At 37.9% G+C, this 19097-nt stretch overlaps 1 protein-coding gene across 2 annotated transcripts in view; it reads right to left on the bottom strand.

The window, feature by feature from the left end:
- Nucleotides 1-16969, bottom strand: part of LOC110453591 (guanine nucleotide-binding protein G(o) subunit alpha) — a 47544-nt gene extending 30575 nt beyond the window's left edge. Inside the window, exons 1-2 of one of the 2 annotated variants that reach the window (XM_021502574.1) lie at nucleotides 15997-16969; nucleotides 15302-15344 (exon numbers count right to left, since the gene is read on the bottom strand). In XM_021502574.1, coding sequence (XP_021358249.1) covers nucleotides 15302-15344; nucleotides 15997-16114 — 161 coding nt within the window. In that variant the 5' untranslated portion in view covers nucleotides 16115-16969. The remainder of the gene's footprint in view (nucleotides 1-15301; nucleotides 15345-15996) is intronic. The other variant, XM_021502575.1, reaches the window with a different exon arrangement.
- Nucleotides 16970-19097: the final 2128 nt, after the last annotated feature.

Raw genomic sequence — 19097 nt, 5'->3', positions numbered from 1 at the left:
AAAATCTTTCATAACATGAAGGAACTATTTCTGTACGTACACGTGTTATACGTTCTTAGTTAATGATAAAATGCGCCAACGGTCATCGACATGAGCACCAAACGTACACGCAATTACCACGCCGCGTGCAGGTATTCGCAGGGTAAGGCGTTAATACAAATGTCGTAATACAAGTGTACATGCATTGACTGTTTTCAAAATCAAGCATGCAAATTATCAGATACATGCACCAAATTATCTACCTTACACAGTGTAACCAAACAAGTAATTATATAAAACATTTTATATTGTGGACATACTCTCAATTATGTATCTTGTACAGCTGTAGTTGTTGTCTTACATCTGTATATAGACATGCACGAGCACTTATATTCGTTATTGTCATATTAATATAACTGATATACACTTTGTACTAATGCACTCATAGACTTACAGATGATCACATGTACTCGTATACCTATTATGGACAAGCACACTGGTATGTAGATTTGTTAAATCATATTTAGACGTGTGAGCATGTCAAAGTACCTGGACGTGTATTCCTATATTCCAACAGTGTGGACACGTTCAGGTTGTCAAATTTTCGGAGCGATCCGCTCCTTTATCAAGACACAGTGAAACAGAAAGTTACATGTACATATACATATATAAGTAAATATACATGAAGGTGAATTCATGCTGGCAAACTTAGTATAAATTTAAAGTATTGTCTTCATGGAAATAGTGTTTCTGTTCCCGCGACCAGATGTATTTCCATTGGCTTCGCATCGGGAACAGGGCGAGGTGAACTAGCAACTTGCTATAAGCCGAAATCCATAGTTTTTAAGTAATATTCAAAACTGCTATTTCCGAAAACCTTTTGAGGACCATATCTGCGGTTTCTTTTAATATCATTTGCGCTGTTGTCTCAGATCGATAAAAACAGGGTGTGGTCAGGTTAATACAAACTCCGCCCACCTCTCACATTATTGGCTCGGCCATTTCGGAAATGAAGTTACTGAAACAGCCAAGGGAGTTATTCTGCACCCATAGCAACTACCAAGGGTAAATAAGTCGTAGATGTGTAGACTAACACACAGCTGATACATGAGTATTCCTTAAATCATAGTAGCCGACTTCCGGTTCCGGTTAATTAGTTTTCAAGTTTTGAACATGTTGACTGCTGTAGACTGGATCGCTTCACCGTTCAGTCTGTCTCTCGTGGTTGGATTGTATTTTCCTCTCTATGGGTGTCATCAATACCAACCAGAGTTTTGAAAAGCTGTACTCAGGAGTCGCAAAGACACGTGGATGTGTCAAGAAATACCAGACATAAAATACTACCAACAAGTTTTTTCTATGTGATATCTGTGTTATCTATCCCTCCCGTGTTTATTTGCTTCTTGACTGCATTGTTTAATATTTCGCATCTTGCAGTACGCCTGGTCAATGTGACCCTGTTATGAATTAGCTTGGTGATCACACGACTCGGACAACGTCCAGTAAGTCTCTGCTCATGTAATACAGAATTAAATAAGCCATCGCTTCGTCACATATCTTATCATCATTAAACATGGGGGTTTGTGTATCCTAACGAGTGACAACACTCCACACACACAGTATTCCATAAGTTCCAGTCACCAGCTGTTGCACGACCTGCGAGAATCAACGAGATGGGACGACTGTGTTTGTACGTTAATAAAGAGAACATCATGGTCGGACCATTCAGGTGACATTTACAATTAAAACATAATTCAAATAAGTGTATCTTCTTTGTATGGAAAAGCAGTAGGCCTGTACCAGTGGGCGTATTTGTGACATTTAATCAATTTCGAGATGTTGTTTTTGTCTCGAAACATTGATTACCTTCCCAACAGACGGCGTTGATAGCTGAGAGCAGAGTGACATGTTTTAGTGATCACTCAAAACATCATTAACTAAACAGATCGAATTCATAAAGCTCAGAAACAAATGTCGCGAGCAAAATATTTCATTCAAGAAGCCGTCGATGTTTGTACATAAAGACGGGCTCCGTGCATTTCTATTCTCCCGCAAACACAATGGTGACCTTGCCTTTTGTATAACTGTGACAGTTGAGTTAGAACTATATATATACAACCAACCATAATCCTGTCACAACGCCTGTTTATATTTACCGGGTAAACAACTTCGTTCGTCAACTCCCCGACTCGGAGCGTTAAATGAACCAGACAGAAGGGAAAGAAAACTTCCATTCAGGAAAATTAAATATCTGGGAACCGTCAATTCGAGCGACAGTGTTCCCCGAGCATACTAGGCTAAGCTTGTAGCCTCATACAGAAAGATTGCCTGGGAGTGGGGCGTATGGTCGAGGTGGCGATGGTTACGGTATTGATCGCAATCGGAAAGGTGCCTGAGCAGGGGTATTTTACAATAATTGCAAAACATTGATTACATCTTACTAAGTATTGTTCTTCTAAACGCTTGTAAGAACAGGATTATTGAATCTCTTGTGTACCTTTCTACGTAACCCGGGCCATTTCCGCTCCAATGTCACACACATCTACTCGATTCGTGAAAATAACAGCTAACAGGCTCAACAACCTACTATTGATTAGGAATCGGATCATACAGCAATATGTTCAGTATATTCCGACAAGGATGAAACGGAAATTTGCCAATGGATGCCTCGTTGCCAAAAACACAGCGACGGCTCCCACAAGAGTTAACTTTATAGGAAACGTCTGAGACGGCTTTTTTCGTGAAACAATAAACAACCTTGGCATGAGAGAAGTCCGGCCTCTCATTACCTACTATTATCGTCAGGGCTTAAACAGTCGCTGCCCCGACAGAAATAAGAAATATGTACAATATTGCAATGTCGAATGAATACATTCTTTTGTCCAAAGTTTTGCTTTTTATATATGTATACATATTTATTGCTTAACGTGGATCAAGGGGTAAGGCGCAAGGTACACCTTACCAACGCCTTCTCCAAGGTACACCTTACCAACGCCTTCTCCAAGGTAAACCTTACCAACGCCTTCTCCAAGGTACACCTTACCAACTCCTTCTTCAAGGTACACCTTACCAACGCCTTCTTCAAGGTTCACCTTTACAACGCCTTCTCCAAGGTTCACCTTACCAACGCCTTCTCCAAGGTTCACCTTACCAACGCCTTCTCCAAGGTACACCTTGCCAACGCCTTCTTCACGGTACACCTTACCAACGCCTTCTTTAAGGTACACATTACCAACGCCTTCTCCAAGGTACACCTTACCAACGCCTTCTCCCTACACGATTCAACCAAGTCTGGTATATAATGCAGTGCTGACAAAACGAAGAATGCGATGTTAAACTGTTTAAACGATCGGTGTTTCCCAATTAATTCTTTTGATGTATTAATTCCTTTAGACAATTCGTCTTCATCAGCTGCATCACTATCCTCGGGTATTTGGATTGACGACCACAACTACAACGAGGTGAGAAAACGCAGAGATATGGGTTCAGAACACCTGCTATTGAATACAATTCTTCATTCCTCCAAAACCTAGAATCAACAGGTAATCCTGTACGTCATGTTGGCGACACCTGCATCAGCTTTGTTTGTTTTGTTACTAGTTTACTTTCTTGATCATGTGTTTTTGTGCTTATTTTTCGTCAAGAAATTATCATTGTTCGGAGTACACCCCGAACACTCGAATTAGTTGATACAAATGATCAATGCTAATTTTAAACGAATATAATAAACAAGCATCATTAAGAAATTGGGCGAAGCTGGTGTGTTTTGGGAGCCTGGGCTAATCGATACGTACAGCGCGCTGCTGAGTGTGGAAAAGGTTGGACGACGATGTAGACATTTACTTGTGCTAATTAATTAGCTGGGATTCGTGTAAAGACATGGTCAATAGAGCGATCATTCTGATCTCATTCCAGGCAGCACCTGGTCTTGTCCACACAACCAATGCCAGATGTTCGAATTCACTGATTCACCATGGCAAGACACAACACCGGTAAATATGGGGATGCGTGCGCAACGTGCGCGATGGACCCAGACTCGTGTCAATAACGTTGAGTGGTAACCGCAATTAATAGTAGTTTGTTGACCGAATTTTTAATATAATTTATATTGGTGTCTCAATAACATGACATATGCACGCAACTCGAACGGTAAAGGGCTGGGGAAGATACAAGGTAAGCTGGGTTGTCACCCCTCAATATAAATCATATGCATATGTCCATGGAACGCCACCGTTCAGAAGGGGGTCCAAAATCAACTCTACATTATACCTCATGTCAATTTGTCCCTCGAATTCACGCACCAGCCATTTAGTCTTCAAGTCATGGCCTTACTAAAGTCCGAGATTGTTTTAGCGGTGAGGGACATCGACTTCCATGCATATAGCCTAGCTTCAGAATACTGACAATACTGAACGATGACAAACGATGGACCCATTCAAGTCTACTTGCGAAGACACGATGACAGAAGTATATTTGTTGATGGCAAAAAAAGCATTTTCTTTAAAACTTGGGTGTGATCTCTGGCTTCGTATATATATACAGTGGTAGTGTATATCAATGGGCATGCCGTGCGACGTCTACCGACTCTCATACTGTACGGATATGTGTCATGTCCGGTAATTCCGCTTTACATGTTTTTTACATACGACTGCTTCTCAAAACTTTGTAGGGTTTATATATCTGGTAATACACTGCCTAATATTCTACATTATACACACCAAACAGTAATTAATCCACGTTTTATCTGGGTCAGATGTTGTTATTAAGTCGAGACTATGTTTATTGTTCTGTAATAATGCTACACGTTAAATCGATGTTACTGTTTGCCTGTCATTAAAGTCGTTAATTACTTGTGCATAAGTACGGTTGATTATATACAAACGGCAATTCAACGCAAAGTCCATATACCATTGATATCCCACAAACGCTGGTGTATACTGTAACAAGAGGCCTAGGGGCCTGGATAGCTTATTCGTATTAAAAGATGCTGAGACCGCAAAATTTTACTAACTGTTTTTTTAAAACATTTACACCTATTCCTATATTTGGCATCGCATCATTTTTGTAAGCAATTATTATATTCTACTCTAACTGCTTGTTTCCAACCCGATGTCCCGTCCCCGAATACAGTTAGAAGGAATACTCATAGCGGCACCCTTCTACATTATCCTTTACCTCTTTTTAGTAGCGAAGCATGTTAGATATAGGAGTGTATCTACAAAGCTTTGCTATCCGAGTAGAGGATTGGTAAAATGACATATTTAGACATGGGAGTGTAGAAAACTTTGCTATCCGAGTATCGACACATCATATAGTGGAGTAGAGATAAAGGTCTGGTGTGTTATTACGGTACTGATATAGGGATTATTAATCTGTTGGTATTTTTTTTGTTTAAGATCAACTTTTATCTTCACTCTTTGTTCAAGGTTACCATTCACTATATGACTGTCACTTAAATATTTATTAGACAAACCGTCTTTAGAAATTTGAGTCACCATGGAAACCATTAGCCTTTTTTGTGCGCTCTCCCGCTCGTATAAACTATCTGATATCGCCCTGTACCAGACGATCGTATCGAGGCTCCACGTTCTCGCTACTGAAAATGATGACCGATGTGCTGAAAAGGTCAGAGGAAATAACACAAACAGATATTGTAAAACGGTTTCCACAGATCACAGCCTGTATCGTGTGTACTCTATACTTCAGTTATCCGATCTCCAGATAGAGATGAAGCCGTTTGTGTTTCGGGAGCGTCATTTTTTATAAACCGCCATTTGTCACAAAGTTTACAAATGTTTGGATCGAGGAAAGTTTTTTGCATATCTGTTTAAAGATTGGTTTCCTCTGGGTTTTCCCCAGGATTTTTTAGACATGATTGACACACATTTCTCATCATACTGCATTAAAACGGATAAATAACATCGTGATAAAATGTAATTCGGTTTTAATGCTCTCAAATATCACATCCCAAAGGGCAGTAAGCTTACCAGTGGCATATGATTTCTTTCTGGGATATAGTTTTCAACTACAAGGGTTCTCTTTTCTTACCTTGCCGATATAATTAAAGTACATCGTTATATATTACCGAATTTCACCGGCAAACCCGACTCAAAATAATTCTTCGAAAGATTTCGTGTACGTTCTGGCCACCGCGAGTGATATCGACAGTCCAAATTAACACATTACTGGCTTTAAACCATCGTTGTGTTGATAGTACTTGATTTACTAGCTGTGAAATTAGTTACAAAGGTCGCATGCTTTTGTAATAACACCGCGTGTTACTTCCGGCTCGGAAACGACCCCTCGTCTCCTGGTGACTAGTGAGGGCATCTCTAGCTTTTCTCAGGATAAATGTACTACTCATTCGTACTCCAATGGGCATTACAACAACTGACGTTTGTTGTGTTGATAGACACGTTATAGTCACTCAGCAGGAGTTCAAATTTAGACATTGTGTTTCAAATCACTCGCATATTATCTTTTAGAACAAAAGCCTTCAGCACACACGTAAACACTGTCAGATATATGTTGAACAATGTCGGACATAAAAAGTATACGTGAACGTGCGAACAATGTCATATGTATACTTGAACAATGTTGTGCACATATATGAACATGGACAATATCGGATATATACATAAACAATGTCGGATATATATGAACAATGTCGGATATATACATGAACAATGTCGGATATATACATGAACAAAGTCAGATATATACATGAACAATGTCGGATGTACACGAACAATGTCGGATGTACATGAACAATGTCGGATATATACATAAACAATGTCGAATGTACATGAACAATGTCGGATATATACATGAACAATGTTGGATATATACATGAACAAAGTCAGATATGTACACGAACAATGTCAGATATATACATGAACAAAGTCATATATAAACATGAACAAAGTCAGATATATATATGACCAATGTCGGATATATACATAAACAATGTCAGATATATACATGACCAATGTCAGATATATACATGAACAATGTCTCGTATATCAATTACAATGCCCCATGCACACATGCAGACGGCGTCATAATAACACGAGCGATTTCTGAGGTACAGATAAACTAGGATTCACAAACACAATAGCTAAAACATGGTCACACAACATTGACTAATACACATGAAAACTTACTCATCTGTTTTAGTTAAAAAAAAATGGAGAAACAAATAAATATAAAAACCAATTGAAACTGATATGATGAGAGCGGACACGTTAAGAATATCAAAGTTGACATTATCTGAACGTTAATCTTGTACCTTGTTGTTGTTTGTCTTTCGAGAGAACAAAGGTTATAATTGCGGCCGTCTACTTCACTATATATAAATGTTAGCAAGAATGATCGGTCCCTTTCAACATACGAGTCATTTCTCCAACTCATTCATGCTCCACCATACAGAAAGTATACCAATTCTCTTCAACATATCTATTGTCTTAACCAAAACAACATCAGGTCACCACAACGACCTACCGAATCTATCGTCGTCACAATAATTTACCGATTCAACCACCCATATACCAAGCCAATGCCTTGGTTTACCGAATAAAGCACCGATAAACCAAGTCGCCTACTTGATTTACCGAATCTACCACCCATATACCAAGTCACTGCCTTGATTTACCGAATATATCACCCATATACCAACTCACTGCCTTGATTTGCCGAATCTACCACACATTTACCAAGCCACTGCCTTGATTTACCGAATATATCACCCATATACCAAGTCACTGCCTTGATTTTTCCGAATCTACTACCAATATAGAGAGTCACTGCCTTGATTTACCGAATATATCGATAATTTACCAAGTCACTGCCTTGATTTACCGAATCTATCAACCATATACCAAGTCACTGCCTTGATTTTTCCGAATCTACTATCAATATAGAGAGTCACTGCCTTGATTTACCGAACCTACCACTCATATACCAAGTCACTGCTTTGATTTACCGAATCTACCACTCATTTACCAAGTCACTGCCTTGATTTACCGAATCTATCAACCGTATACCAAGTCACTGCCTTGATTTTTCCGAATCTACTATCAATATAGAGAGTCACTGCCTTGATTTACCGAACCTACCACTCATATACCAAGTCACTGCTTTGATTTACCGAATCTACCACTCATTTACCAAGTCACTGCCTTGATTTACCGAATCTATCACCCATATACCAAGACACTGCCTTGATTTACCGAATATATTGACCATATACCAAGTCACTGTTTTGATTTACCGAATCTATCACCCATTTACCAAGTCACTGCCCTTGATTTACCGAATATATCACTCATATACCAAGTCACTGCCTTGATTTACCGAATCTATCACCCATTTACCAAGTCACTTCCTTGATTTACCGAATCTACCACTCATACACCGAGTCACTGCCTTAATTTACCGAATCTATCACCCATTTACCAAGTCACTGCCTTGATTTACCGAATATATCACCCATATACCAAGTCACTGCCTTGATTTACCGAATACATCGACCATATACCAAGTCACTGTTTTGATTTACCGAATCTATCACCCATTTTCCAAGTCACTGACTTGATTTAACTAATCTATCACCCATATACCAAGTCACTGCCTTGATTTACCGAATATATCAACCATATACCAAGTCACTGTTTTGGTTTACCGAATCTATCACCCATTTACCAAGTCACTGGCTCGATTTACCGAATCTATCACCCATTTACCAAGTCACTGGCTCGATTTACCGAATCTATCACCCATTTACCAAGTCACTGCCTTGATTTACCGAATCTATCACCCATATACCAAGTCACTGCTTGATTTACCGAATCTATCAACCATATATCAAGTAACTGTTTTGGTTTACCGAATCTACCACCCATTTACCAACTCAATGCCTTGATTTACCGAATCTATCAACCATATACCAAGTCACTGCCTTGATTTACCGAATAAATCACCCATATACCAAGTCACTGCCATGATTTACCGAATCTATCAACCATATACCAAGTCACTGTTTTGGTTTACCGAATCTACCACCCATATACCAAGTCACTGCCTTGATTTACCGAATAAATCACCCATATACCAAGTCACTGACATGATTTACCGAATCTATCAACCATATACCAAGTCACTGCCTTGATTTACCGAATATATCACCCATATACCAAGTCACTGCCATGATTTATGGATTATATCACCCATATACCAAGTAAGTGCCTTGATTTACCGAATATATCACCCATATACCAAGTCACTGCCATGATTTACCGAATCTATCAACCATATACCAAGTCACTGTTTTGGTTTACCGAATATATCACCCATATACCAAGTCACTGTTTTGGTTTACCGAATATATCCCCCATATACCAAGTCACTGCCTTGATGTACCGAATATATCACCCATATTCCAAGTCACTGCCATGATTTATGGATTATATCACCCATATCCAAAGTAAGTGCCTTGATTTACCGAAGATCTCACCCATATTCCAAGTCACTGCCATGATTTATCGATTATATCACCCATATACCAAGTCACTGCCTTGATTTATCGATTATATCACCCATATACCAAGTCACTGCCATGATTTATCGATTATATCACCCATATACCAAGTAAGTGCCTTGATTACCAAATCTCGGGAGATATACCAAGTCACCGCAGTGGTTCTCTGTATCAACCACATATCAACTTAGTCGTTTCAAATCAAGTTAAAATCACAAACAAAAGGAAAGCGTCGCGTGGCCAGTAAAATGCTTTCGAGATCCTTTTTTTTGTTTAGCAAGAAATGTCTTTCCCGAACACTGCCAAATTTTGCAGGAAAAGAATAATTCCGATTGGTACTTTGTAGTAACAGTGAATTTCTATTTAGAGGGTCTCCCATCACAAGCCTTACACGGATGGTTGAACTATCCGTTCATTTTCTGTTTGTCATTTAACTATTGCTTACTTCACAAACAGTTTTGAACCCTAGCCTGGAGCGCAGGTCCGGATCAGCGATGGTCAATCAGATATTGTCATCTAATTAGCATAGTTCAGCTGTTACAGAAATGGCCATGGATTTGTGTACAATTATTTAGGTATTGTCCATTCCTTACGGGCCACCACTATGACTTGTACCAGAGAAAACCTTGATTAGGTGTCGCACCTGCCCGGTCTGTGTATACAACTTACTCGTCAGTACCACACTGTCCCCTGTATGACGGCTCTTTTCCATTGTAGTATGACACGGCTATGTGACATGTACCCATATGCCTTGTCCTATCGTTTGTTCCGTATTAGTACTTTTGTCATATATTTCCCCGTTTCAATTCAACACATTGCAGAATAAAACGTTTTGAATATCGTTTCCTATTTATAGATAATTGTGTTCCAATCTTCCTGTAACGCACTTGTTCCCCTCAGCGACCACGTTGTAAGATGTTCCTGATGTATAAGGTATTGTTCGGGACGCTAAACCATATTGTCTACATCAAAGTATCTAGACAAACGATATCAACTGTTTCAACAAAATAAATCATCAAAGTGCCCATATAAATCACAACAAAATGTAAACAGAAAACAATATAACTCGTAACAAAGCGTCAACATAAACCAGAGAAAAATAACACAACCGGCAACAAAATGTCTACATGAATCACAGAAAATAACATAACCCGCAACAAAGTGTGAACAGAAATAACAGAAAATAACACAACCCGCAACAAGGTGTGAACAGAAATCACAGAAAATAACACAACACGCAACAAAGTGTGAACAAATATCACAGAAAATAACATAAACCACAAAAAAGTGTGAACAGAAATAACAGAAAATAAGATAACCCGCAATAAAGTGTGAACAGAAATCACAGAAAATAACACAACCCACAACAAAGTGTGAACAGAAATCACAGAAATTAACACAACCTGCAACAAAGTGTGAACAGATATCACAGAAAATAACACAACCCACAACAAAGTGTGAACAGAAATCACAGAAAATAACATAACCCACAACAAAATGTGAACAGAAATCACAGAAAATAACACAACCCGCATCAAAATGTGAACAGAAATCACAGAAAATAACACAACCCGCATCAAAATGTGAACAGAAATCACAGAAAATAACACAACCCGCATCAAAATGTGAACAGAAATCACAGAAAATAACACAACCCGCATCAAAATGTGAACAGAAATCACAGAAAATAACACAACCCGCATCAAAATGTGAACAGAAATCACAGAAAATAACACAACCCGCATCAAAATGTGAACAGAAATCACAGAAAATAACACAACCCGCATCAAAATGTGAACAGAAATCACAGAAAATAACACAACCCGCATCAAAATGTGAACAGAAATCACAGAAAATAACACAACCCGCATCAAAATGTGAACAGAAATCACAGAAAATAACACAACCCGCATCAAAATGTGAACAGAAATCACAGAAAATAACACAACCCGCAACAAAGTGTGAACAGAAATCACAGAAAATAACACAACCCGCAACAAAGTGTGAACAGAAATCACAGAAAATAACACAACCCGCAACAAAGTGTGAACAGAAATCACAGAAAATAACACAACCCACAACAAAGTGTGAACAGAAATCACAGAAAATAACACAACCCGCAACAAAGTGTGAACAGAAATCACAGAAAATAACAAAACCCACAACAAAGTGCGAAAAGAAATCACAGAAAATAACACAACCCACAACAAAGTGTGAACAGAAATCACAGAAAATAACATAACCCGCAACAAGGTGTGAACAGAAATCACAGAAAATAACAAAACCCACAACAAAGTGCGAAAAGAAATCACAGAAAATAACACAACCCACAACAAAGTGTGAACAGAAATCACAGAAAATAACATAACCCGCAACAAAGTGTGAACAAAAATTAGAGAAAATAACACAACCCGCAACAAAGTGTGAACAGAAACCACAGAAAATAACACCACCCGCAACAAAATGTGAACAGAAATCACAGAAATTAACACAACCTGCAACAAAGTGGGAACAGATATCACAGAAAATAACATAACCCGCAACAAAATGTGAACAGTGCCTTGATTTACCGAAGATCTCACCCATATTCCGTGAACAGAAACCACAGAAAATAACACAACCCACAACAAAGTGTGAACAGAAATAACAGAAAATAACATAACCCGCAACAAAATGGGAACAGAAATCACAGAAAATAACATAACCCGCAACAAGGTGTGAACAAAAATTACAGAAAATAACACAACCCGTGTAATTACGTCCATGAACGATGTTATCATTACATCAACAAACGGCAATATCATTATGTCAATGATCGGTGTTATCATTATGTAAATTATCGGTGTTATCATTATGTAAAAATATCGTTGTTATCATTATGTCAATGATCTTTGTTATCATTATGTCAATGATCTTTGTTATCATTATGTCAATGATCTTTGTTATCATTATGTCAATGATCTTTGTTATCATTATGTCAATGATCTTTGTTATCATTATGTCAATGATCTTTGTTATCATTATGTCAATGATCTTTGTTATCATTATGTCAATGATCTTTGTTATCATTATGTCAATGATCTTTGTTATCATTATGTCAATGATCTTTGTTATCATTATGTCAATGATCTTTGTTATCATTATGTCAATGATCTTTGTTATCATTATGTCAATGATCTTTGTTATCATTATGTCAATGATCTTTGTTATCATTATGTCAATGATCTTTGTTATCATTATGTCAATGATCTTTGTTATCATTATGTCAATGATCTTTGTAATCATTATGTCAATGATCTTTGTTATCATTATGTCAATGATTTTGTTATCATTATGTCAATGATATTTGTTATCATTATGTCAATGATCTTTGTAATCATTATGTCAATGATCGGTGTTATCATTATGTAAATTATCGGTGTTATCAGTATGTCAATGATCTTTGTTATCATTATGTCAATGATCTTTGTAATCATTATGTCAATGATATTTGTTATCATTATGTCAATGATCTTTGTAATCATAATGTCAATGATCTTTGTTATCATTATGTCAATGATCTTTGTAATCATTATGTCAATGAACGGTGTTATCATTATGTCAATAAATGGTGCTATCATTATATCAATAAATGGTGTTATCATTATATCAATAAATGGTGTTATCATTATGTCAATAAATGGTGTTATCATTATGTCAATGAATGGTGTTATCATTATGTCAATGATATCACGTCACTAACCGGTGATATCATTATGTCAATGATATCACGTCACTAGCCGGTGATATCATTATGTCATTGATATCACGTCACTAGCCGGTGATATCATTATGTCAATGAAATCAGGTCACTAGCCGGTGATATCATTATGTCAATGATAAGTGGACATGCCATATCGCCTATGGACACGTCTTCGTGTGACACAACACAAAACTTTAAAAGGAAAAAGAAAATAAAGAAGGATGTTTTAAAATCTACTGAAAATATCATTGAAGGATAGTACGTATCAAAGCTCCTGATGACGAGACTTTGTCAATGAAAGGTGTTATAAATGTTTCTAATGGAGATTATGGCTGTTACCTTAACTCATAGCGGGGAATGTTATCAGTATGTCAATTACATTGATATCGAAGCTCCTGATGGGGTTGGGGTGTGGGGCTATGTAAATGAAGGGTGTAAATCAAAGTCCCTTCCACTAATGACTAATACCTATAATTATGATAATTAATCGGAATAGATCGGACGAGAGCACGCTAGTCTCGCTTCATCCCTTACCAACATGGGAAAGTAGGAGCTAGCCTTAGCATGGTTTTGCATTGTTGGGGGTCCTGGCTATCTCTCACAGTAAACGTTCCTGATCAATACTCTACGGTTGTGTACAGAATCGATGTCTGACGATCGATGTATACAAATAGGTAGTCAGATCAATGACGGAATGGCCAATCCGGAACTAACAAAACCGTCGGCGGTTTCGATGATTACATACTAACATGATTGTATAAAGTATTGAATTTAAATATACTTGTTTAACGCTCGTTTCCTCCAAATACCGTTTATGTCACGACTTCGACGATAAATATTCCCCTGTGTGAGATTATGTCACAGGTGTGTTGCGCAAGCGCGTCTAGCTACCGTGCGACATTTTATAGTAAATCGGGATGATAAAATCTAACAATTTGGGCACGTACATGCACACTTACACACACAAACAGATGTACACATATATGACGGCGGAGACAAGCTGAAGCAGGGTTACTAGTTCAACGATCCCCTCTCCACAGTGTAGCTGATCGATCGACAGAAAATTGAATGGTGCTTCAGAAATGTCGTCTGCTTCTGTCCAGAGCCAGCTTCTTCATCTCTTCACTTTCCTCATACTAAACAGTTATTCCATATTGTATTACCTCCGTTTCAGTTTTGTTCAGAACAGACATACTATAAATACCATTGGCCTCCATGTTGAATTTCTTAACGTTCTGCCGCAAAACCGTTATAATTTATGAAAATAGCTGACGATCCCCATTCTGTCAATATGGCGGCGGGCATGGCAGTGTACACAGACTCAATCTGTAGTTAGATCATCTGTTGTTATTATTTGTGGTTGAAATCAAGCGAAACCAATAAAAATGTGATAAATGTAGTCGGACACATATGTGAAAGCTATTTAGCAGGCTGTTTAACTGGGGGCGCCGCCAGATAGGCATCAGATTTAGCTTCCTCAACAACAGGGAGACGCAATATACATAGCTCGGGACGCCATATACATATAGGATTTCAAATTTTACAGAATTTTAGCGAATAGTTTCATTGTTGTATTCCTGCTGTAACCGACACGGTTGAATGAACAATGTTATTTGTGAAACAGAAAATAGGACATTACAAGCGTACGTTGTCTGTGGTAATCCGGTTTGTTTGTGAAACAGAAAACAGGACATTACAAGTGTCTGTTGTCTGTGGTTAATCCGGTTTGTTTGTGAGTCTAGAGTATTGGACGATGTTTACATGTGTAGAAAAGATTATGTACATGAGGTCGGAGGGATGTGAAGTGTTTGCGTGTGTTCGAGCCAGGAGTGTGGGGAGGAGGGTTGTTAGATATATACCAACACCAGGGTTACTCATTCAGCGGCAACGTTGTATTATGGTCAATTTGGGTAGATGCATAATTCAATTCGTCCTGAATTTTTAACATGTATTTTACAACCACAAACAATCGTATTATATCTTGGTTATAATTCTCACAACTGTATTATTAAATTTTGTATATAGGTCTGTATAGATGAACTTACTTCATTTGCTTCACTATAGTACTTTTTCCTGATTCACCAGCTCCTACAATATAAAGATTAAGTTTTTAATTTTCTGATAATACATAATTAAATCTACCAGCCACAACAGTATTTACATAAGGCCGAACATCAACGACAAGGACATTATAAACGATTGATCCGCATAAATTAATGTAACCCCACTACCAGTCTGTAGTAGACATCACTTCGATGCTTATACATCCATCCTCATTATTCAAAACACCCAATAGATTTACAACCTTAGCCCTCATTAAATACACGGTTTTCTGTTCTCATTTGTCCCATAATGGAACAAGGGGCCACCTCCCTGGCTGAATAGCTCAACAGGAATTCATTCTGTAACGCTGTCACCCGGCACCGCTAATTTTGCCTAATTAACATAGAAGCTTTCAACACACCTGTCTGAGCGGGCTAGCCGCACCCGACAGCAATGTCTGACACGCCTAAGCAACATCACCTCAAAGCCGACAACAATACCCGGCTACCTCTACCATCTAATCCCTCATCTTAGTACAACATTTCTTTAATTATTCAGTTTCCAAACGATTCAATATGGCGGCCGTTGCATGCATAAAATCAGTTTCTAAAAATGTCAGCGGTTGAGTTTTTCCTACATCATTGTATCGCAGGCAGAATGTGTTACAGATCAATATAGCAATGCAAAAATGCCTTACCTAATAGTAGTAATTTTATATCTTTAGCTGCTTGTATCCCATCCTCTTTGAGCTTTTTTTCTATGTCTCTACTCCGTTCGGCAGCGGCCCTATCCTCTGCACTCATAGTACACCCCATGTTTGATAAGACCGAGTTTGTTGTGATCCAACAGACTGCCGCTACTATGTGCTGGTATCCCACCACCTCCGTAGGATGTCGTGTGTACCCCAATCTTCACCAGAGATCCAACCTACAACCACAACACAATCCGTGGCTAAACTGCGAACGATACACACTTCCTATAAACGATCCCACTCTCGTCTTGGTAGAATCTTTCTGCATAAAAAGCGAATTCCCGATGCCGGTTTCGAGAAGACAGCGAGAGACACGGTAGCACAGTAGTGAAGATCTCGTCAGTCCCGTATGTCAGCCTTCAGTTACATCGAGGCGGTTCCTTTTCCTTCCTCTGCCGGTATCAACTGACATTGAAGATAGGGATGTATTATTTCAAACGCATATCTCCACAGGAAAGATTCATAGGTGTTTTTCAGTCAACATATTACATTATATTCTCGGTAACATGAAGGCAGGAGCGACGTCGCGTCTAACAAAGGATACTTAAATATTCAGCTTCACAATCGATAGCTCGATAGTTATTGCTATTCTATTCTCCACTGTTACGGGGGTTACTGGATGACGTCACTCTACGCACGGGCTTTTTAATACATTAATCCAGTGCATGCTCGCCTCAGAAATTATGAAAATCACGTTGTGTACAAAATTACCCACAAAATACCGTATCTTTAAGTGAGATGGTTTAGATTGACACAATCACAGGATACGAGGTTTGAGGACAATAAGAGAGACTAGCATCCTCAACCGAGAGATTGGAAAGCGACATTCAGCGGCATCGAGGATGCAGCTTTAAATAGACTCAGCTCGTAGAGGAAATGGGCGGTGTCGCTTCAACATCCGCGTTGCAGGGCTATCCGCGAATACTCATTTCAAGCGAGACTACACTAAATACGATAGACCCAAATCTGGTGAATAATTTAAAAAAAAATTGAAAGTTTAAACATATAAGTGATAAATAAAAGAATTTGTGCTTGTTTGTTTTATTTTATTGCGAGAAGTTGATGATAATGATGCAGTTGCTGTGCAGTAACAAAGTGCGCCACCTGCCGGTATCCAATGACCCGCGTCGGTAGATACATAATACAGCTCCGTGCATCCTTCAGTATACCTTTTGTGGGCCACAGGAGAAACGTGTGAATTTCTGTATTAAAGGAAAATGTGTATACTATTTTCGGTTGCTATTTCCCCATCATGTAAACAAAGACTTATTTTAATTCGTGTGATTTTATAGTGATATGATTCATAGTAAGAAACAAATAAAAATTACCAGTTTTATGGGGTAATTTATTTACAAAATGTGAGAGTTCAGTTTCAAGTTACGATTAAATAAGGAAACATTGGAATCAATTATCCCAAATACTCTGTAGTAGGGCTGCAACGATATATCATAAAGCATTTTATGATAATGGTGCTATTTATGAACATTAATTTAACATTTCATCTCATTCATTATTTTGGATAATTTCGTCCAGTAACAATTTCATACCTAGAAGCTATTTAATTACATTTGTACCATTTAAGAAAACCTCTATGTGTAAATATGTTACTTTTGATGTTGTTATATGTAACTTTTTTTTCATTGTCGTCAGATTAACTGGTGTCCATCTTATACAGTATACCTTTCATATGTTACGTAATGAGATGAACTGGTCTTACCAAGTACGACACTTAAGTCTCGGACAAAGAACAGGTTAAATGCCTTACCTGTTCGGGTACTCACCAGTCAGAATAGAGAGATAAGTGACATCTGTCAATCAAATTAACTTTATTGTGTTAATTGTCAATGTATCACTGTTCTACATGTTTTGTAAGCAGTTTGGAGCTAGGACTCGGACCGTACGGGTAGATTTTAGGATACTCCAGAAATCACCCACCGACCTAGAACAGTTGTTTAATAAATTTTATATTTGGACTACAATTCAACATCTTGAAATTCTACTTTCAAACTACAAATTACAACGAACAGAAATTTTCGTTGTAATAAATTAGTGCTTATTCATGAAAAACTTTAATCTTACCATCTATTATTTAATTTATATTTCGAATTGTTCATAATTAACAACTCAAGTGCGACTTAATGCAAAACATGTTTATATGACATTTACACAGAATTCGGCTATATACATGTGGCATTATCCTTAATTGTATTTACTATATATCCTTTGTGACATTTGAGATAAGACTCATGTGTGAAGGTTTTTTTTATCCCTAAGTACGTACTCTCTGTAAACTTACTTTCATAACTCATTACTATTGTCCATCACATGACGCAGCAGGATTAGTGAACTAGCACGGGATTAGATTATTGTTATCTAAGTCCGTGGTAATAGCCTTTACCTTGTGGACACTGACCACGGGGGGTCGTCTCACCTAGCATACATTTGGTATTTTCCTATATACATGTAAGATGTTGGGTGTATGCTAGGTGAGATTGGGTGTCATCATAATAATAGGGAATTTCAGATTAAATGTCTTAACTTAACATAGTATTACATACAATACAATTTATAAGTAAGTGTCACATATCGATATACATTAAAACAACAGATTTTACAAAAAATAAAAGCGGTTTCAAAATATAAATCAATCAGATATCGACATCCAGCCAAATCTGGCTTATGAGCCATTTTCCCACCTTAAAATAAGTAAAAACACTAGCACTGTACATAACTGGTGCCATTGAGCTGAAAATTGGTGGGGATGTTTTGGGGCCTCGAAAGTGGAACTTAGCTATAAATTTGCTTTAAAATGCTATTCCTCCTTAATTAATGCTTAAATGGATATTGCAACCAAATATGGTCTGAAATATCATTAGGGGGGAAGGAGGACAATCGTTTCTTGAATAAATGAGGCGAACCCTGGGGGATAGAGAGGGCGGCGCCGCAAGAAAGGAAATTTCCTAAAATCCTGCTTTTAAACACTACTCGTTAATGCCAAAAGTAGATTACAACAATTTCAGTATGAAACATCATTTAGGAACAATCCT

This window comes from Mizuhopecten yessoensis, unplaced genomic scaffold, assembly GCF_002113885.1.
Source record: "Mizuhopecten yessoensis strain PY_sf001 unplaced genomic scaffold, ASM211388v2 scaffold7473, whole genome shotgun sequence".
NCBI lineage: Eukaryota > Metazoa > Mollusca > Bivalvia > Pectinida > Pectinidae > Mizuhopecten > Mizuhopecten yessoensis.
Note: the sequence above shows the minus strand (reverse complement) of the source record. Positions and strands in the feature narration are given on the sequence as shown.